Source organism: Leptodactylus fuscus, chromosome 3 (genome assembly GCF_031893055.1).
Source record: "Leptodactylus fuscus isolate aLepFus1 chromosome 3, aLepFus1.hap2, whole genome shotgun sequence".
NCBI lineage: Eukaryota > Metazoa > Chordata > Amphibia > Anura > Leptodactylidae > Leptodactylus > Leptodactylus fuscus.
The window spans coordinates 20035273-20057439 of NC_134267.1; the positions used below are offsets into that span (position 1 = coordinate 20035273).

The window sequence follows — 22167 nt, forward strand, 5'->3', positions numbered from 1 at the left end:
ATGGAATTTCTGGGGATGGTTTTGGATACCCGTCAGGGCAGAGTTTTTCTTTCGAAATCAAAAATTCGGAATCTTCGGTCCAATGTGTTACGCCGAACGTACTGCGCATGCGCGAAATTGTGGTGTCGCCGCAGGTGTACACAGTACGTTCGGCGAACTTTGCCGATCAAAGCGTACTGCGCAGGCGTGCGACATCAAGCCAAAGAAGGAAGGGCCGGATGCAGAAGAAGACAGAGGCGGCGCTGGAGTCGGTTTTCCAGCAGCAATGCGGACGCCCCCATCACATCTCCTGCGCTGGGGGCCGCCCCAATCGCTGCGAGACAAGAGATTAGCATACCGGTAAGTGCCCAGAATTCTTATGGAGGCTGGTAGAGAGAGGATCTGATGCAGTTGATTCGGTGACCAGATACCCTGTCCACTTGGAGTGGGCACAAAGTCTGCAAAGACTGGTTGTTCTGCTTTGGCAGTTCAGTACCTGCAGTTCAGTAACTTGGCATTAGGCTGGGTTCACACTACGGTTGAATTCTGTTATGAAGGTCTACGCTTTGTGGGGTTCCGTATTCTTCCGACAGGAGACAGAAACCCGGCAGTCAGTGTCCGCACGTGAGCGTTTTGTGTGGTCTCTGCGGTGAAACCGTTTTTTTTTTTTTTTTTTTTTTTTTTTATCAGACACAAAGTCCTGCATCTCTTTGTGTCCGGTTAAAAAAAAAACAAAAAAACAGAGACCAGAAGAATGGGTTTGAAAAGAGACTGCTTGTTTCTGTCTCCTGTCCAGTTTCTCGGGCAGAAGACGGAAACCTGCAAAGTGGAGGTGCAGGTGTGAACTCGCCCTAACTGATGTTAATGTGAACGATTTTTTTAACTGATACATTAAATGGATCAATTTTTTTTTTAAAAAAACAGACACACTAGCATCAGTTAGTGTCCTTTTTTTATACTGTCCGTACTTCTTTATTTTGTTTCTGCTTTCTGAGCATGCGCAGAAAAAAAATGGACACAAAATAACGGACAGTAACTGCAATCAGTAACTTGCAATCAGTTACTATCCGTTATAAGTCCACTGGCCCATAGACTTCAATGTTAAAAATACGCATGCTCAGAAAGCATGGGTTTGATTGGAGCCAGATGTAGGCGAAAACACAGTCTCCTCCATGGTGGGAGTTTCCATGCCCCCTTGAAGATAACTGTGCTTGGGTATGGAATGTTGTGCAAAGGTGAAAGTCCACTTAACCACAACGTTATACGAGTCTCATGATTTATGTATAGAGAAGTTTAATGGTTTCTTTTCTTGTCACAGCAGTCATATCCTTAATTACTCTGCTTTCCCCCACAACCCTCCTTCCACAAATTTTTTATGCCGTTTATTGTTTACCTGTATTTCGTCACCCTCTACACTCCTAGATATAGTCTTTCCATACAAGTAACCATTTTACTTGCAGTGCCCACTGTTATTATGCTATAACTAATGAGGCTTTATCATTCCCTGGGCCTGAAGAAGGTCTTTGCTTGTCTGGAAGGTTGCCTTAGATCTGCACCACTACTTCTGCTCCTGTAAGCAAAAGTGCATGGGCGTAATACCATAAACATGATATAATGTATCAAGCTGTCAATGACATTGCTTCAGAGTTGTGATACTAAAAACATATTATAATGCATCAAAACTACATTTTGTTGTAATAAATTAGTTTGCTATTGGAAACAATGACCTTCTTTGTACTATCTTGAGGTTAGGTTATCAGTGTGAAAAAAGCTTATGGAGGTCCGAAAACCTCCTTAATTTAAAAAGGTGTGCTGGTTCTTAAAGGGGTTATCCAGTTTTTGTTTTTTAACAATATGGGACAAATAGGATACAAATAAACTTCCTAACATATATCCTGTTTAAATTCAGCACCATTTATCTGATTATCTGATTTAGTTTGTTTCAGGTCATTGACCTCAGTTGTGATGTTTTGTTTGCAAGCTCACTACCCCTCCCTGTGAGCAGTTCAGGCAGCAAACAAAACATCACAGCAGCATGTGACCTGTGGGGGAAGAGTGGAGACGGGAGGGGTACACAGAGAGTGAGGGAAGGCAGATGAATCATGGGAAATGTAGTTTGTCCACTGTAAGTGATATATGGATCAGCAAGTAAATAAAGCCATGCAAAAGGGTACACAAGGGAACAGTGAGGATTTGGCACTGGTGTGGATGTATTTTTGGAAGCTGGATAATCCCTTTAAATATGATGACTTCTCCAATATTTAAACAATATTTATATCAATACATATGGGATTTGACTGCTGCAGCCAATGGTCACGTGCCTTATTACTCAGGGACAGAAGCCGCCATGATGCCAGGAATAGGACAAATGACCTGAAAAAACAAAAATAATGGACTACAAGAATTGCTAGGCCAGAGAGAAGGATGCATATAGCTATATAAACTCCGCAGCCTAAATGAATGTGAATGACAACAGAGAACAATAGAGCTGCTCAGCAAGGGCTGCAAACAACCGGACTCTAGAGGCCTTTTCAGAATAATTCAGACTTAATATCTTTAAGCCTTCCATTACTGAGCTGTGTCAACAATGCCAGTGTGTGCCGAATGTGTACAACTCCCTTGTCACTGGGCCAAGACAGCAATCTGATACATGCAGACCTGCCCTAAAACTAAATACAGGTGACATAGGGAAAGACTGACAGCCTACATCCTGCAGCCATGTATTTCCTTATACATCACAAGATTCTTGTACTTTGTCACACCATGCATTCAGTCTTAAAAGGAGACCTGACACGTGTATTTTTAATGCTTGGAAAAACCTCCCCTGGCTAGATGAAGTCTGTATAGGGCGCTCCCACCCCTGGGTCATGCTCCATATACAGTCAGGGCGTATTTACTATACAGCCTCCCTGGCAGATGATGACACCACTGCTCAGCCGTCACTAGACTGAAACCAGACTGGAGTGGCACACAGATTGGAAGCAGCTGCGTGAAAGTAAGTAAAACTTTGAGACATTGGATAAGCTGTAAATTCCAGTACAATTTACACTTTAAAGCTGAGGCCCCATGTTTCAGAAACAGCTTTTCTTGCTTCAGATTTTGCATACGTTCTTGTCATACATTTATGCCACATGAATGGACCAGGGTAAAGAACATAGCCTGTGCCATTCATCTCCTCGCCCTCCCCATTCAGTTCCATGTTCTTTTCTGTGTCCACATGTATAGAGAATTGATCCAGATATGGGGGAACATCAGCTGTAGTTGTAAAATTTCCTGACACACTTTTACTGGCTAAACTACCTTTGTGTGCTGTTTGCAGAATTTCCAGTGTATCATTGTATCATTTCTACCACAAGGGACCAGGGTGCGGTAATATTATAGGATAGTCTGTTTTACGTATAGCTATAAAGTTATAAAACTCCCTGGCTCAAATCTGCCTTGTATACAATCTGAGCATGCTGTGTGCAGAGTCTCCAATGTATCCATTTATCACAAATCACTCACACCTAACCTTTTCTGAACATCCTGGTAGAGGTGATCAGTAACAGGCAAGTGCTGGGATTTTATGATAGATACCGTATGAACAATACCTTGCTGCTGATCTCTGGGAAAGCTGGGTGATCACCACATTTTACTTATGAACCATGGTATTCCCATTATACAGTCTCATGAAAATACTGCATAAATATGCAAAAATGAGAATATTCTTTACTTGCACACAATGTAACGGCTTCCTGTGCTCGATAAATTAAAATTTAAAAAAATAACTTGTCCTGCAAAAAACAAGATCTCATATGGAAAAACTGATGGTAAAAAAAAGTCTTTAATGTAAATAGCACCGCAACATGACTCCCTCCACCCCCACAAATGGATTTCTTTATTCTGAATGCATCAATCGTGACATTTTTAAGCTCTACAGTATACGGACCTGTTGGTACTGGCCCTTTAAAAGCGGACACTGCCAAGCACTGTAAAGCTAGACTTCAGTCAGTCACTTGTATTCCAGCCTTGTCACACTTACCGAGCAGATCCTGATACTATCCCGTACTGCCTGTGTCCCACCCACATGAGGACGGCACAGGAGCTGTACAACTTGTAACACTCGCATCTTGAATTTCTTGTTTTCCAGAAAGAAGGTGAAAGGGGACATGGAGGACGGAGAGGCAGCACTGGTGAGTTACATAGAGCTCCATAGATATTTGTGGAAAGTCGGGGAATATTCTCATCAAGGGTGATCTCTGGAGTTACCATACAACTGCTCATCTTTAAGTCTTGAATCTGCAGACAAAAATCCTTAAGAAATGTTGTTTTGCAGCCACTTCCTTATTTTGATCAGTAGGGGTATTAGGGAAGTAACAGGGGTTAACACAACGAGATGCTGTCTCTATTTTGTATCTGTTGGGCTCATATGGAATCAAACAAAACATCCACATAAAATTGTGGCCATGGGAAGATTTAATCAAGTCAAATTTTTTAGAGTCTGAATTTTTTGCATTAAATTACTGGCGTGTTCTTCTGTTTTTGCCCAAATTTTTTTTAAAGATTTTCTTATAGGGCTCAGCATTTTGGATTTCTGTCTGTGTTTGAAAAGGTTTTGATATTTTTGTATTTAGAACATGGACCAACTTTTTAGTGCATCAGCAGGTGAAGAACCATCAAAATTTCAGAACCGTGGAGAACGAAACTGAATAACGAGAGCAAAATTTTTCAAGCCACTTTTTGAATTTTGCTCAGCTTTAGACAAGTCAAACTGTTGTAAAATTTCACAATTTTAATAAATTTACCCCTTTGGCTTTACTCCATAGTTGGTTACAAGAACAACCACAAATATACAGTCCCATGAAAAAGTTTGGGCACCCCTCTTAATCATTTTTAGTTCTAAATATTTTGGTGTTTGCAGCAGCCATTTCATTTTGATATATCTAATAACTGATGGACACAGTAATATTTCAGGATTGAAATGAGGTTTATTGTACTAACAGAGAATGTGCAATATGCATTAAACCAAAATTTGACCAGTGCAAAAGTATGGGCACCTCAACAGAAAAGTGACATTAATATTTAGTAGATCCTCCTTTTGCAAAGATATCAGTCTCTAGTCGCTTCCTGTAGGTTTTAATCAGTTCCTGGATCCTGGATAAAGGTATTTTGGACAAACAATTCAAGTTCAGTTAAGTTAGATGGTCGCCGAGCATGGACAGCCCGCTTCAAATCATCCCACAGATGTTCAATGATATTCAGGTCTGGGGACTGGGATGGCCATTCCAGAACATTGTAATTGTTCCTCTGCATGAATGCCTGAGTCGATTTGGAGCGGTGTTTGGACATTGTATTGCTGAAATCTCCATCCCCGGCATAACTTCAACTTCGTCACTGATTCTTGAACATTATTCTCAAGAATCTGCTGATACTGAGTGGAATCCATGCGACCCTCAACTTTAACAAGATTCCCGGTGCCGGCATTGGCCACACAGCCCCAAAGCATGATGGAACCTCCACCAAATATTACAGTGGGTAGCAAGTGCTTTTCTTGGAATGCTGTTTCTTTTTGGACGCCATGCATAACGCCTTTTTTTATAACCAAACAACTCAATCTTTGTTTCCAAAATGAAGCTGACTTGTCCACATGTGCTTTTTCATACCTCAGGCAACTCTATTTGTGGCGTACGTGCAGAAACGGCTTCTTTCTCATCACTCTCCCATACAGCTTCTCCTTGTGCAAAGTGCACTGTATTGCTGACTGATGCACAGTGACACCATCTGCAGCAAGATGATGCTGCAGCTCTTTGGAGGTGGTCTGTGGATTGTCCTTGACTGTTCTCACCATTCTTCTTCTCTGCCTTTCTGATATTTTTCTTGGCCTGCCACTTCTGGGCTTAACAAGAACTGTCCCTGTGGTCTTCCATTTCCTTACTATGTTCCTCACAGTGGAAACTGACAGGTTAAATCTCTGAGACAACGTTTTGTATCCTTCCCCTGAACAACTATGTTAAACAATCTTTGTTTTCAGATCATTTGAGAGCGGGCTGTCCATGCTCGGCGACCATCAAACTTAACTGAACTTGAATTGTTTTGTAGAAAGAAATGGTCCAAAATACCTTCATCCAGGATCCAGGAACTGATTAAAAGCTACAGGAAGCGACTAGAGGCTGTTATCTTTGCAAAAGGAGGATCTACTAAATATTAATGTCACTTTTCTGTTGAGGTGCCCATACTTTTGCACCGGTCAAATTTTGGTTTAATGCATATTGCGCATTTTCTCTTAGTACAATAAACCTCATTTCAATCCTGAAATATTACTGTGTCCATCAGTTATTAGATATATCAAACTGAAAGGGCTGTTGCAAACACCAAAATATTTAGAACTAAAAATGATTAAGATTAATAGGGGTGCCCAAACTTTTTCATAGGACTGTACCCATCTGTGCCAGAAAACTTGTGTAAATAGGTTAAAAAATGATCCCTACTGTCCCCATGGTAAGGATGAATTGGAAATCTACATGGCGGAAGGTGTTGCAATTCATAGGAAGAGGGTAGAGGACCTACAAGCTCTGAAAATAGTCTACTCAATACATTGAGGGTTAAATCCTGGACTCTCTAGATAAAATTTCCAGTTACCTGATCCTCAATTGTTGGGCGAATTTGGTTATTCACCGAGTATCCCTTATCCCCCGGAGAGTTGAGTTACGAAAGGTTACCATACATTGTTTACTCCAGTTCTAATGAAATACTATAAGTCACAGGAGATGGACGCAGATATTATTCTGTGGGTCGTGGTGGAATCTCACTAGGTGGTGAGGGCAACCTCTTCCTTTGCATTAGGTTTTTGTATATTTCCAAGGTTCTTAACAGGTTCCTCTGCTCTCCAGAAAGAAGTTGAACTTGGTGATGCCGAAAAAAGGGTTCCCAGAAGGATAATCCACTTTGCAAATGGAGAAACCATGGAGGAGTACAGTACAGAAGAAGAGGATGATGAAGAACAACAAGAACAGACAATTGACTTTCGGAATGTAGACACGGTATGGTCTAATTCCTTGGCCAAAAAAAACGCACTAGTCATTACCCCATATTATACGCATTGGCACAGATTTACTAAACGTGGTCACAACTAGACAGTGACATAAACGTGGCACAATATGGAACATCCTCACGCATCTAGTTGGGCTAAATAATTTTCGACTTCCTAGACATGTGGGCGAGGATTCTCAGAAAGAAGAAGTTGTGGCTTAAAGGCAACAACAGTGTTATAAAACTCTCACCCAAGGAAAGTCAACTAAAAAAGTGATATAAAAGAGACTAGACAATGTATAAAATGTTCACAAGCGTATTTTCAGACTAAGATTACACTGTCTAACTTAGTAACTCTGGGCCGGTATACTCAGACAAATCTGTTTCTTGCATTTGTTAACAGAAGCAGATGAGCTGGAGGACCTACGTGCAGTTTTGGATTCTCCGAATAGCGACAACCGCCTTTTTCAGTAAGTTCTAACAATTACAATAAAAATTGCCACTATGTTATCTGGTGGGCGGCATGCCTACAACAACGACTAGACAAAAAATTAAACATGCAAAAATAATCCTAATTGCAAAATATCCGTCCAACATTTCGGAACACTGGTTTGATTGTTACTATGTTTTTATTGATGGTTTTTGGGTTAGAAAGTGAAATCTCAAATATTCTACTGGGATATTACGAGTTAATAATTGATGGTTCTCCAGGCTGAACAAGATCAATTACAATGTATATATTTGTATCTCTGTCATATTAATTTACTCTTACCCTCCGTTCACATTCAGTATTCCATTCGGGGAGTCTGTATAGGGAAAGAACGGAATACCGAAAGCAACTGCAAGCGGCGTGCAGTAAAAGCACACGGATCCCATAGACTATAATGGGGTCCGTGTGCTTGCCACACACACTGCCTGCATGAATCATGCGGACAGGAAGGTAGATTGTGAACTACTTTCCTATCCGCCTAATCCCTGCAGAAATCTGGCGACAAGCACACGGACCCCATTATAGTCTATGGGATCCATGTGCTTTCACTGGCACATGGATCGGGGAGGTCCTCATGTGGGCTCCCCCGGACAGAATACCAACGCAGATTGAATGAGGCCTTAGAGTACATGTAATAGGTAGAGGAGAGAAAAGTTGAGTGTCCCCAAATATGGGGAGAGAAATGGGAAGAGTGAAAAAAGTAAGGGGTCCAGTTATACAAAGAATCCATAAAAATCAGTAATAACTTAGTCATATCACATGTAATGTTGATGTCAGATGTAGTCTGACCCTCTAACATAAAATTCTATAAAAATCCTAAAGTTGGTTCTATAAAATAACATGAAAATCAGAATTACTATGGGCAAATAATATCTATTTCTTAGAACGTAATACTAGACTGTCCTGCATTCTCATTTCAGCCTGTGACTACCTCGGTGGGCAGTTGGCAACTTTATTTGGCCTTAATGTTCCTAAATATCAGTACGCCATTGATGAATACCAACAGGCACAGGAATTGGTAAGAGAAAAAACAATATACTTGGGGAATATATCACCAGAAAATAAACTTTTCTTTAAAAATCAGTATTAAACTTGATCATTTCTTAAAAGAATTTTTGGTGTTTTAAAAAAAAAAAAAAAAAATCATGTTATCTATATTTCAAGAAACTCCTAAAAAAACCTGCATTTCTAACTCTGGCCACCAAGCCAAATTATATGCTGAGACTTCCCATTTTCTGTAGATTTCTTTGCAGCAGTCACCTCACAGCACCCACGGATAGTCACAGCTATCATGTATATGTAGATAAGACTCAAAATTTGCCAGTCACAATAGGTGATGTCACAACTAATCTACTCCATTCTCTACAGGCACAGAGGATACCTAGTTAACCCCTTAAGGACCAGGCCATTTTTTGGTTTCGCATTTTCGTTTTTCCCTCCTCACATTTCAAGAGCCATAACTTTTTCATTTTTCAGTTCACAGAGTCACATGATGGCTTATTGTTTGCGGGACAAATTGTTCTTTGTAATGGCACCATTCAATATGCTGTGCAATGTACTGGGAAGCTGGAAAAAAATTCAGAATGAGGTGCAATTGGAGAAAAAATGCATTTGCGCCATTTTCTTATGGGTTTAATTTTTACAGCGTTCACTGTTTGGTACAAATGACATGTTACCTGTGTTCTACGCGTCAGTACGAACACGGCGATACCAAATTTATATAGTATTTGAAATGTTTTGATACTTTTAAAAAAAATGATAAACTTTGCAAAATAGAAAAAAAAAATTGTCTCATCATGTTCTAACACCTGTAACTTTTTCATATTTCCATGTATGGAGCTGGTTGTGGTGTCTTTTTATGCGGGACAAGATGACGTTTCTATTGATACCATTTGGGGAAAGATCTGATGTTTGATCACTTTTTATTCAATTTTTTATAGGAGGCAAAGTGTTGAAAAAAACGCTTTTTGGCTGTTTGTATTTTTTTTGCCGCTACGCCATTCGCAGTACGGGATAAATGTTTTAATATTCTAATAGTTCGGGCATTTTGGAGCGCGGGGATACCTAATATGTTTATGTTTAATGTTCTTTAATTACTTTTATAGCTGATCTAGGGAAAGGGGGGTCATTTGAACTTTTATATTTTTTTTATTTTTTTAATACTTTTAAAAACTTTTTTTTTTCTTCTGTTACATTTATGATCAGACCCCTTAGGTACCTTGAAACCTAGGGGGTCTGATCGCTCATACTATTCACTGCAATACTACAGTATTGCAGTGAATAGGAAAATCGCAGCACTTGTATTAGAGGCTGCCTCTGGCATCGTCTAATAGATCTAGTGCAGAGACAAGCCTGGAAGCCTTCAATAGGCTTCCGGCTGTCATAGCAACCGATCACCGCCCTCATGTGACGTTCAGGAGGGCGGCGATCAGGGAAACATGGCGGCGCCCGTGCCGCCGGCACGGTTTACACACTGCGGTCACGTTTGACCGCAGTGTGTAAAGGGTTAACAGCAGCGATCGGCTCGGGCACCGACCGCTGCTGTTAGTGGCAGGTCCTGGCTGTATTATACAGCCGGCATCTGCCGTGTATGGAGCGAGCTCAGCGTGTGAGCTCGCTCCATACATCCCCATGCGACCCATGACGTACAGTTACGTCAAGGGTCGTTAAGGGGTTAAGGAGTAATGCACCGCTCATTTAGACACGTAAATACATGTCAGTGCGGCGCTTCAAAACAGATCCCACTGACTTTAATGGGTGCCGTCTTAGGGTGCGTTCACACAGAGTAACGTGTCGCGCGATGTGTTTGCACGCCGTATACGCTTCCATTGATTTCAATGGGAGTTAGGATCGTATACGCTGCATTATTTTGCGGCCATGATTTTGCGGCTGCAAAATAACGCGGCGTATACGATCCTAACTCCCATTGAAATCAATAGGAGCGTATATGGCGCGCAAACTCTCACACGCCGTATACGTGCCACAACACGCGGCACGTTACTCCGCGTAAATGCCCCCTTACGCGCTCAATAAATTTCAATGTGTAGCGAGCATAAGACGGCACCCATTGAAGTCAATGGAATCTGTTTTGAAGCGCCTCGCTCTGACACGTGTCTACTAGAGATGAGCAAGTAGTGTTTGATCGAATACTACGGTATTCAAAATACTCGTACTACATTGAACACTTAGGGCTAGTTCACACGTGGGCAAAGGGGAGGTTTTTGACAGCGGAATTCGCTTCAAAAACCTCTCCTTTAACATGGTGGTCTATGTAGACCACTAGCTTTTTTTTTCCTCCTAGCGTTTTCCGCCTGAAGAAGCGACATGACCTTTCTTCAGGCGGAAAACGCCTGAAGAATTGCATAGAAGTGAATGGGAGGCGAAAACCGCACGGTAAAAAAACGCGCGGTTTTTTGCACACAAAACCGCGCGGTTTTTTGCAAAAAAACGCGCGGTTTTCGCCTGCAGTTTCTATAGCACATATAGGAAAAAAAAACCCTAGCGAAAACCGCTAGCGAAAACCGCGTCAAAAACCTCGTCAAAAACCGCGTGGAATGCAAAAAACAGCGTCAAAAAAACTCCTCGAGGTTTTTTACCTCGCACAAATAAGCTAGGCGGTTTTCACGTGTGAACTGACCCTTACTAGCTGTGGTTCGATGCAGAACCAGCGTTGATTGGCAGAATGCTATACATTCTGCCAATCAACGCTGGTTCTTCTCTTACCTTTAGAAGTCTTCTCCGTGCAGCGTCCCCGCGGCGTCTTCCGGCTGGAATTCACTCTGCATGCGCAATCGGCTCTGCCTAGGCCCCGATGCCTAGGCAGAGTGAATTCCAGTCGGAAGACGCCGCGGAGGCGCTGCGCCGGGAGAAGACTTCAAGGAGAATCCAGCCTGACCATCACTCGTGGACTTGGTAAGTACAATTTTATCGAATTTTGCATACCCCTCAAACAAGCATTTCCCCCCATAGACTATAATGGGGTTCGAAATCCAGTCGAACAGTGTGCGGCTGTTCGAATCGGATTTCGAACCTCGGACATTTTAGTGTTCGCTCATCACTAGTGTCTACGTGTCAGAATGAGTGGAGCGTTACTCCGTGTGAAAGCAGCCTAACTTTTATATAAGTGTCAATAGTCTGTGCTCCATATTATTGTTTTATGACCCATGGGTCCATCTCCTAGTGGCAGGAAGTCCCAAATGATTTTAGGCTTTGTGGCAAGATTTTGAACTGCAAAAATTTTTAGGAAAAAAAAAAGCACCAAAAATTCTTAAAATATACTGCCTTTTCCTTATTCTAACTGTGATAAGTCCTGTGTTGTGTTTGTATTTTCTGTTGTCTAATGTTGATGGTTTCGATAAAAATCAGACTAAAATAAAAATTCTTAAATTAAAAAAATACAATTGTGATTTAAATTTGGATAGTGGTGAATTTTGCCACTGGCCAACGTAGAAGTATAATAGAAATAGCAATATTTCTGATAAAAGCAATTTCATTGATCTTACAGGACAGCGATGAAGATGATGAAGAGGAGGGTGAAGGTGTGAAAGTAACAGAAGATAAAACCTCTCCTGACGAAAGACATCACTTACAGATGCAGAGCATGGAATACGGAAGTATTCAGGAAGCGGACAATATTCCGGAATCCAGAGATGAGTATCAGGTGGACTCGGAGATCCTTCAGTCCAGCCATTGACTCCGTCTGCAAACTCCAAAGAGTGGAGCTGGTCTCTTTGCAAACTTTTTAACCTCAAGTCGATGGACGTCTTAGATGACTGATATTGTATCTCTTGTAATAATGTCACAGAGAACAAAGGAAAGTGCTCATCATAGTATAAAAGAAACCAACAATGGAAGAATCCATTGCCTCAATGAGACACCCTGCGGTAACACATGGGGTGGCCTGAAGCCTATATCTGCTCCACTGATGGGTCTTGTATGTCGTAATTGGTTTGATTACCTGTTTGGTCATCCATGGTCTACACACCTGACAATCTTTCCGATGGGAACCCCTTTACTGCACAGAGCTGGACATTTTGGTTGTTGACAGTCAAGTCTGGTTGAATTCATTGCCAGAACTTATATTTTTAGCCATAATTTATAAGAACATAGTTTTATTAATTTTATTCATTTAATAAAGGACAAGATAAAGATTCGTTTGTGCAGATCACTAATGATCATTGACCAATTTCAGACCTGGAATTCAGTATCTGCATCAGGTTTCTAAAAATAAAACTTTCATCAATATTTATTAAATTAAGAAATTAAAATCAAATCAAATTGTAAAATATTGAGTTTGTCAATTCCAAAAATTTCAGGGTTGTTGGGCTCAGTTTCAAATCAATAATTTTTCAATGTTAGAGCCTTCATAGGTGCAGAAACAACCTGTGTGTCCATAAATTGATGACGCAATGTAGAAATAATCATTTTCTAAATATGCAAATTAGACTGCAAGTGCACTAGGGGCGGGGCCCGATTTACTAGATTTTCCTAAAAACAATTGCAAGTGTTCCATCTCGTCTCTGGAATCCCTGCCCATTTAGCCTCTGTGTCACAAAGCCGTCTGTAGGTAAATATGGCAAGCCAGGCCCCGCCCCTAGAGCACTTGAGGACTTATTGGGAGACATTTTGAACCAAACTCGATTTTTAAAAAAAAGAACATACTATATATACTCAAGTATAAGCCGACCCGAATATAAGCCGAGGCCCCTAACTTTACCACAAAAAACTGGGAAAACTTATTGACTCGAGTATAAGCCGAGGGAGGGGGGAGGGGGGGGGGGAAGAGTCCACCATTGCAGATAACAAGTCTGGTCATGTGCATTGCAGCTTAGTAATTCCATGGGGATCATAGTAATGAAAGTTAACCCCATCATGTCCCTCACATTAACCCCCTGTGTACCTCACATAAGAGTTACTGATATGTGGGACATATGGAGGTAATAATTAGGTATCTTCATAATTAAGGTCCTTCATTAGTACTCTCATGTCTCACATGTTAGTAACCCTTATATGGGGCACACAGGGTTAATACGAGGGACATGATGGGGTTAACTGTTATGTGAGGCACATGGAGTTACTGAAACGAAATTAATTTGAGTAACTAAAGGAAGGTCCCTGTGTGTCACGTTACTGTAGCTTCCTCTCCTCCATACAACAGACATCTTCCATAAGACACAATGAATCCTGGCCACTCATCTGCAGGGTAGATGCTAAATCCTAGTGTGCTAAAGGACCTCTGATGACGTCATGACCATGTGATCGGACTCTGGTGTGGGCGGAGCTACTAGGATTTAGACTCCACTTTATCTGCAGATGTTACATACCAGTGACTACAGGACCTTTGATGACATCAGTCACATGACCTCATGACAAGCCAATCACAGAGCAGTAGCACAAAAGGACCTCCCCCTTCCAAGTCCTTCCAGTCTGTGCTCCGTGGACCCGGACTCGTGTATAAGCCGAGGAGAGCTTTATCAGCATGAAAAATGTGCTGGAAAAGTCGGCTTATACTCGAGTATTTTTTTAAAAAAAGGGGTGGTATTTCACTTTGAAGAGGACCCTTCACCCTCTGGGACACATGTGGTTAATACACCGCTAGGAAGCAGACAGAGCACTGAATTCAGCGAACTGTCTGCTGCCTGGCTTTTTATTATTAACCGCATGTGTCCCAGAGGGTCAAAGCTCGTCTGTAGAAGGATGTGCCCCCAGTGTGCAAAGGTCCTTTTTATAAAGAGGACCTTTGACCCTCTGGGGCACATGCGGTGTACCGCTCTGGGTGTATTGACTGGAATGTTCTCTATTGGTGGGACTTTGAAGCCTTCAAATTTACAACCATGGTAACAGGAAGTGCGCCTAGACCCACTGTGCTTGGTGTGCCCATTAAGGACATTGGGGCGATGCTTATTTAGGCGTTCACGTAAGGTCATAGTGATTCACATGGACACTAACAGGTAAACCACATAGGAGGATGAACAGTTAAGAAAAGGCCTGTAGAGTTGCTGGTAGAACCATTGGTTCGGTGACCTGAGTGTTGACTGTATATTGGATCTCAGTCTACTAGGAGCAAGGTTTTTGGCCTCCTGAATGTTAGTCCTGGTTTTTTCGTAATAATTTTTTTTTTAAGGAAAGGGTGTTTTTGCAGTGTGTTTCTAATCTAGTTATGTGATGAAGTTATATTGATAGTTACCATTGGTACTAGGATTACTTGGGTTTAGGTAATCCTGTTGGGCTAGATTTGGCTGCCTTGGCTGAAGTAATGATTTGATTTGGAGAATATTTTTTCTTTGAACTTTTAGGTTAGAACGTGGCTTTGTAAATTGTCACTGTCACCCATAGTGCAATTTTTCGGAATCCTCCGGAATGGACCATAAGGTACGTTGGTCTTATGCCGTTAGATTTTCCTGTTCGTTCAATACTTAACTTATTACTGTTGAGATATTGAGTAAATAATGTAAGAGTTTTTGGGGCCCTCCCAAATGAAAAGTAAATCATCTATGTAACCTTTGTAAAAAATTTAATTGTGTCCAGGGGTATTTATCACAGAGGAGGGTCTTCTCAAAATGGCCCATAAAAAGGTTAACGTAACTTGGCGCGAACCTTGTACCCATCGCTGTGCCCTTAGTTTGTATAGAAATTTTTGATTCAAACTGAAAAAATGTTGTGGTGTTCTAGAATAAAACTTCATGCCTTTGAGTATAAATTCCCAATGAGTTGGGAGGTTTTGATCCCTCTCAGATAGGACGTGGACTGCGGGTAATCCTTGTTCATGTTGTATATTACTATAAAGGGAACTCGCATCTAATAATGTGGCCCATCTATAACTATTTTTCTATGGTATTGGTAAGAGGGGTTTAATAAGGTCAGAAGAATCTCTTAGATAGGATGGGAGCTGAGTGACGTATCACTGTAATAAAACATCTATGTCCCGGGGAAGTCAATTAATTCCAGAGTTTATTGGTTTACCTGGGGGATTTGACTTGATCCTTATGTATTTTTGGTAGATGTTAAAGAGGGCCATGGAGAGGTTAGTGATCGTATATTCGTCTGGTATGAGATGTTCATATTCCAAAGTGTGGTTTTTGGTGGGGTCTTGGGATACAGTTTGGTAGTAACCAATGTCGGACAGTATGCGTTAGGTTCCCTATTTTGTACTACTACACCTCCTCCTTTGTCTGCACTTCAAATCACTATGTCAGTGTTATGTAGTTATGATTTTAAAGCCTTCCTTTCTTTGTAAGTGAGGTTGTTTTTGGTAGTGATATGATCTGATTGGATTCTAAGATCTACTAGGGAATAAAATGTCTGAAAGTGATATTTTGGTTAGTAAAGGGGTCTCGTGTGTGATATGTAGGTATCAAGGTAATTGCCGGGGGTAGACCTAAAAAAGAAACCAATGTGTTGAGATGTTTCCGTCGGAGGTGGTGTTTTCAGTGGAAAGAGCTCTTACTATTTGAGTGTTTGATAACGGGGTATTGTAAATTGTGATTCATGAGTCCTCAAGATCGCTAGTCATAGAAGAGTCACTAGGACAAGAGTTGTCCTCACAGTCAGAGGAGCACAAGTGCAGATGTTTTGTTGTCAGGTGAAGATCCTTTTGATGCTATTGATGTTAATGGTCAGTAATAATAAAAGATGCTGTTTGTTTGGCACCAGGAAAAGGTGTGAATATTTTTTAGAGCTAGATTGTTTTGCTCAATTGGGTTTGTAGAATCTTTAGTCTTAAGGTTTGCAGTGTGTTTATGGATCAACTGTTCATTTGAGACCGGTCTGTTGTGGTTTGAGGCAGATTTAGGGTAATAACTGATGAAAGAGTAATTCCCGTGACCCAGATGGTAGGACACAGTACTATAGATCATCCACCAGCCAGTCTGGATATTGTGAAGACTACCCTCACCCCAAAAGAATGGCAGAAAATTGCTGATGGCTTTCAGGACGCCATATTGGGGGCTCTGGACAGAGATCACATCTGTGCGAAGAAACCAACGAAATCAGACAATCTACAATGAGAGAGTTTCTCGGTGGAGTGATCAGCCTTTAATCGAAACAAATACCATTTTGTGATTATAGATATTGGAGACCATGGGGCCATGGCCGATTTTGGCATCTTCAGGGATACAAGAATGGTTCAATGGTTTCGTAACCTGCTATCCCTACCTTAAAGCCACCTCTGTCAGACTCTTCTCGACAGTATCACTCCCATATTCTACAGATTACCGAAAATCCATATAAACATTTCACCGCCTCCTTTACGTCCCATCATATCCAGCACAGGTTCCATTAATGAGAAACTTACTTCCTGGCTGGATAATATCCTTCATCCATTAGTTTTTAGAACCCCAGGGTTCATGAAGGAACGCAAAGAGGTCTTAATTTTTTTCAAAAACTTTGAGTGGCGAGCGGACTTCGCATGGTTGACAGGTGACGTCTACTCACTTTACTCCTGCATCCCTCATGAACTGGCCATTGACGCACTCGCACATCATCTGTATAACTAGAGTGCTTACACATGTGAATACATTACATCAGTAACTATTTTTTTTGTTTACTCAATTTTTTTTTTTACATTCAATGGCTGATATTTACAGGTATGTGCTTTTCTCCATCCCTAGCCATTCTTTACATGTCATTATGGGAAGAAAAATTTATATTCACTTTACAGAATCCATTTTTTAGTTTCTACTGGTATGGACGCTACATTGACGACATATTTATTGTGTGGTCAGGCAATGTAGCGTCCATACCAGATTTTTTGTTTTATTTAAATAAAAATTTACTTGCACTCAAATTTACTCATTCTTTTGACCTCCACAAAAATTTTTTTTTTTTTTTTTGGGACATTATGTCACTAGGAGATCTGGAGTATGCTTAAGTCATCACTTTAAGGCCCTCTGCGGGCAATACCATTCTGCGAGCGGACAGTTGTCATCCGAAGCATACGATTAAGGCTGGTCCCAAGGGAGGAGTTGGTAAGGACCAAGAGGGCATGTCCAAAAATTGAGGATTTTCAACAACATTCAGTTAAAACTTTAGATAAGATTTTGAAGCAGGCAATACCCAGAGTGGAGTCTAAAAAGGGCAACTACTATAATAAATAATAGAACTAGAAGCTCCTTACTTAGAAAAAAAATTAATGTGAATAAAATCTTTTTTCAACGGCTATAGCCCACAATATAAAGGCATTGTTAATATAATTTTATTAAAAATCTTGCCATTCTCCAAACAGATTCTATTTCTAAAAAGATCCTTGAACCTGGCGTACAATTCGTTGCTAAAAGAGGAGAGTCATTGGGTGATAATTTATCACCAAGTCTTTTTCTCACTGAAACCAATAACATTTCTACAGGAAGGGAAGGCTTTGCCACGTGGGGTATGCTACACTTATACCATTAACTCCCAACACAGCAACCCAAAATGTATTTTCTTGTTTTAAACTAGTCCCAGTAATTGATCAGTTTCAGACAGCCATAGAAATATATAAAGTCCAAAAAAGAAAGGTTTGGAGCTCACCGTGTGTGTTCTGATATTCCAACCGGGGTGCACGATCAGCTTTCCGGGCAGAAAGGCAAGTGAAATGGATAATCAAAGAGATGAAGATCAGCATCACTCCGTGGAAAATGTTGAAAAAAGTTCTTTAATCCATATTAACCGTAAAAAACATACAATAAAGAAAAAGTGATGACAAAAAACACATTTAATAAACGGCGTTTTTTAAATGTGTTTTTTGTCATTACTTTTTCTTTATTGTTGTATGTTTTTTACGGTTAATATGGATTAAAGAACTTTTTTCAACATTTTTCACGGAGTGATGCTGATCTTCATCTCTTTGATTAGCCATAGAAATATACCTGATCAATTTACATCACAAATAGTTATCAATACATCTACACACAATCTTACACATCAGGAGAGGGAGTGTCTAAGACATTTACATGAGGATAATCGGATTACAATACGTATGGCGGATAAAAATGGTAAAGTTGTCATCCTCAGTAAGGAGGACTAGAAGAGTGTCATGGATATATTAGGCAATGATAGTATCTACAGACAACTTACAACAGAGCCCACTCATATCTTTTCTGAATCTTTAAGTTATTAAGAGAAGGTGTTGACTTAGGCATAATCACTGAGAAAGAGGTGGAATTTCTGTTTGTGAACATCCCATAATACCCAACTTTCACGGGTTACCAAAAATCCACAAGAATCAATTCCTTCCGCCCCTATGACCTATCATTTCTGGGATAGGTTCCCTTAATGAACATGTTTGTACCTGGGTAGACACCTTATTACAACCACTGGTTAGAAGAACTCCAGGATACATTAAAGATACAAATGAGCTATTACGTATTTTCTCTGATTTTGCTTAGGGCATCTCTATACTCGGGAAGAAACGTGTGGTTGATTTCTATACTCAGGAAGAAACGTGTAACAAATCGTGGAATGCTACCTCTCTAATTCCTTGTGAAAATTAAAAATTTGAGGCTAAAGTGTCATTTTATTTTTTATTTTCAGGTCTGAAATGGGCCAAATAAAGAAACTTAGAAGCTAAAACATTACAATATTTTATTTTGCATACCCTCTATTAAAAATACCAGATATACTAGGTGTAAACCAAACACCCAAGACATCTCTGATCAGAAACATGAGAAATCAATTGAAACAAAATCAATGTCATACGCAAGGATAGTACTGTCCTAGATAGGGACCACTACGTCCAACTATGTAAAAGAATCCTCTATGATACAAGTGGTTATCGATTACTCCCTCACAATCCCATGAAGGCTTGCATTGGTGAACTTATTGCTGCAAAAAATGACAAATTGATCACGGAGTCAGCATTTTTCTTCCTCCTACCCACACATCCTCAGGATCACTACGTTTTTTGCTGTACCTGTAGTGCACTTAAAGCTTGTCCCATCGTATTCAGGATACACAGTCTGACACAAAATGCCAGCCAGTATTGCAACCAGGTCCTGTGCCCATTCGTGGCTGGGTTACCATCATACATTAGAGACACCACGGATGTATTGTTCATGATCGAGGGGATCATTTGTGAACCAGGCACATACCTGGCGAGCCTTGATGTCGAGGCCCTCTACAGCTCCATCCCCCATGATAGGGGATGTGAAGCTGTGGGGGAGTTCCTCGGCATGCGAGTGTTAGGATCGGGCCTCGCAGGGTTCCATCACGGCGCACAGCGCCACCTGCGGGCCAATCCGAACCTTGCCCTCGGCGTTGTGTAATAGGATGTCTGGAGTCTAAGTCCAATTTTCGGTCCTCTGAGCATGCTCAGGCATTTTGGAGCCGCTCAGAGGCTAAGTGCCGTTCTCTCCCCACTGAGCATGCTCAGGCATACTGGGTCCGCTCTGAGGCTAAGTCCCAGTTTGGCCTTACTGGGCATGTTCGGTGATGTTATGCCACCGCCCCTGTTGGGCGGGGATTAGCCTTTAAAAGGTGTGAGCGGACGCCCGCCCGGTGCTCACACTTTATCTAAAAAACACGTAAGACAGGAGGGTATGACAGGAGCTCCAGGCTGCTTCCAGTAGCTAGGCAGGTTTCATCTAGTGCTGTTAGCAAGACCTATAAGTCCTGAATGTACTGACAGCTCCACACTACGGCTCGGTGCAGTGGACTCTGTACCAGCCGGTGGACTGGCAGCAGGCTTTGTCTCTTTAGCTAGGCTATCTGTCCCTGTCTGTGTGTGTTATAGCTCCAAGCTGTGCGGAGCCATTTGTGTTGCTGACAGGGGTGACGTTAACCCCTGGCAGTCTTGTTGCAGCTGGTCCACCTGAAGCTGCACATAACTATTACCCAGTGCAGTGAACTGGTGTAAACTTGTTTGCAGCCTGTTAATCTCTGAAGCTGCAAATAGCTATTTACCCAGTGAGGATAACTGGAGTAAATCTCCATTGTGTAACACGGTTGCCCAGTGCAGTCAACTGGTACAACCTTGCCGCAGCCCCGTTCACACTGCTGCAGCCCTGACGCATTCATCCAGTGAAGTGAACTGGTGCATTTACTTTACTCCCTGTTCAGACACACTGCTGCCTGGTACTGGCACACGGCCGCCCATCTGGGTCTGTGGACCTCGCCGCAGTGCTCTGCGGCTTAGCGGTTCTGTTGCGTTTATTATTATTTTTGTATTTGCACACAGAACCATAACAGCGAGGCACACAATATGCCGGACACAATAGTTTCATGATCACCCTGTTGTGATTCGTTCTTGAGCATAATTACTTCATTTTCTGAATGCAAGTTCTTCCACCAGCTCAGAGGAGTGGCCATGGATAATCCCTGTGCACCAACATATGCCAACCTCTACCTGGGCTGGTGTGTTCTTGGAACATCTGGAGTCACAAATTAAGTCTGATACATTGATGATGTGTTCATCATATGGCAAGATACCCCTGCAAGGTTTGCGGAATTAGTAGAGTCTATACTACATGCAGTACTCTGTGTCCGGTTTTTAAAAAAACTTTCGCCGCAGAGAGCTGAAAACGCTCACGGCCGGACAGGTTTCCATCTTCTGCATGCATAAGACGGAAACCTGATAACGGAGTCCAGATGCTGGTGTGAACCCAGCGTAATCCGTAAAAATGGTCAAGCTGGCATCCGCTCCGCAGGGGTATTCCTAAACGGACAACATTTGCGTGTCCATAGAAACTGTTCTCATGTGATTTCAAAGTAGCTGCAGATGATCTCAGATGAAGGTTCCTGGCTCGGGGTTATCCAGACAATGTTGTGAGGTAAGCCTATCATCAGGTGAGAGTTCAGGACAGACAAGAGTTACTGATCCCTAGGTCTAGGGAGGACTCTTTGGATACACGCATTATTGGTACCTATGACTGAGCTAACCAGGAGGTACGGAACATCTTAAATATGTTTTGGGGTATCCTAAAGACAGATCCCGATATTGGTCATTTGGCAGGAGAATGGCCACAAATTAGATATGGAGAGGGTCTTAGGATGCATTCACCCGGAGGAAAATGGTGCCGAATTTGGCGTGGTATTTTTAAACTGCCAGGTGTTTTTTGGCGTGGCGTATTTAACACAGCCAACCCACTGGGCAGGGCCAAAAAGGATATCCCATTATTTAATCAGGACACATATGAAGATGGAGTGGAGAGAGTTTGACCGTGGCTACCAGCATCACAGACGGCTTAGATATGACAGAAAATACAGCCGCCACACAACATCACAGACAACTGTTGCTGAACCGGACATTCCTGTTCGCCGGTAAAATAGGACTCTACTGGTGTCGGTGGTGGTCAGCATGGTGCAGCAACGTAGACTGCAACAGGAGGTAAGTTCAGAAATAGATACACGTTTGAGATGTATTGATGTAATGAAGTTCTGTTGCAAATAAAATGTTCTTTGTTTATAGCAGGAGGACAAAGAACCTCACTCTAGCCCCAAGCGACGTCGGCGCTATTGGGTTGCAATCCATAAATCTACTTCGGCCAGAGGGGAGTTTTTGCACGTTTTTGTAAATGATGTCCAAGTATGTACAGTAATTTAATGGATAATGTAATCTGGTACATTATATTGTTTTGAGGGGCCATTATGGACATTTCACTGTGTGGAGGGGCAAACGGTGAACATTAGACTGTGTAAACTTTTTTGTTTGTTTGTTTTCCAGATACCCTTCTAAATTCATTGTGTTTGTTCGGAAGCCACCAGAGACATTTGATAGA

The 22167-nt window shown here is 41.5% G+C and overlaps 1 protein-coding gene across 2 annotated transcripts; it reads left to right on the top strand.

Moving 5' to 3' along the window:
* Window positions 1-2885: 2885 nt before the first annotated feature.
* Window positions 2886-12474, top strand: FAM177B (family with sequence similarity 177 member B). 2 transcript variants are annotated; one of them, XM_075266499.1, is made up of 6 exons: window positions 2886-2974; window positions 4109-4151; window positions 6849-6998; window positions 7391-7457; window positions 8398-8495; window positions 11982-12474. In XM_075266499.1, the coding sequence occupies exons 2-6, from the start codon at window positions 4128-4130 to the stop codon at window positions 12168-12170; spliced, it is 528 nt and encodes a 175-aa protein (XP_075122600.1). In that variant the 5' UTR covers window positions 2886-2974; window positions 4109-4127; the 3' UTR covers window positions 12171-12474. The 2 variants fall into 2 exon arrangements, with proteins under 2 accessions (XP_075122600.1, XP_075122601.1); XM_075266500.1 differs by lacking the exon at window positions 2886-2974 and having other exon boundaries at window positions 4008-4151.
* Window positions 12475-22167: the final 9693 nt, after the last annotated feature.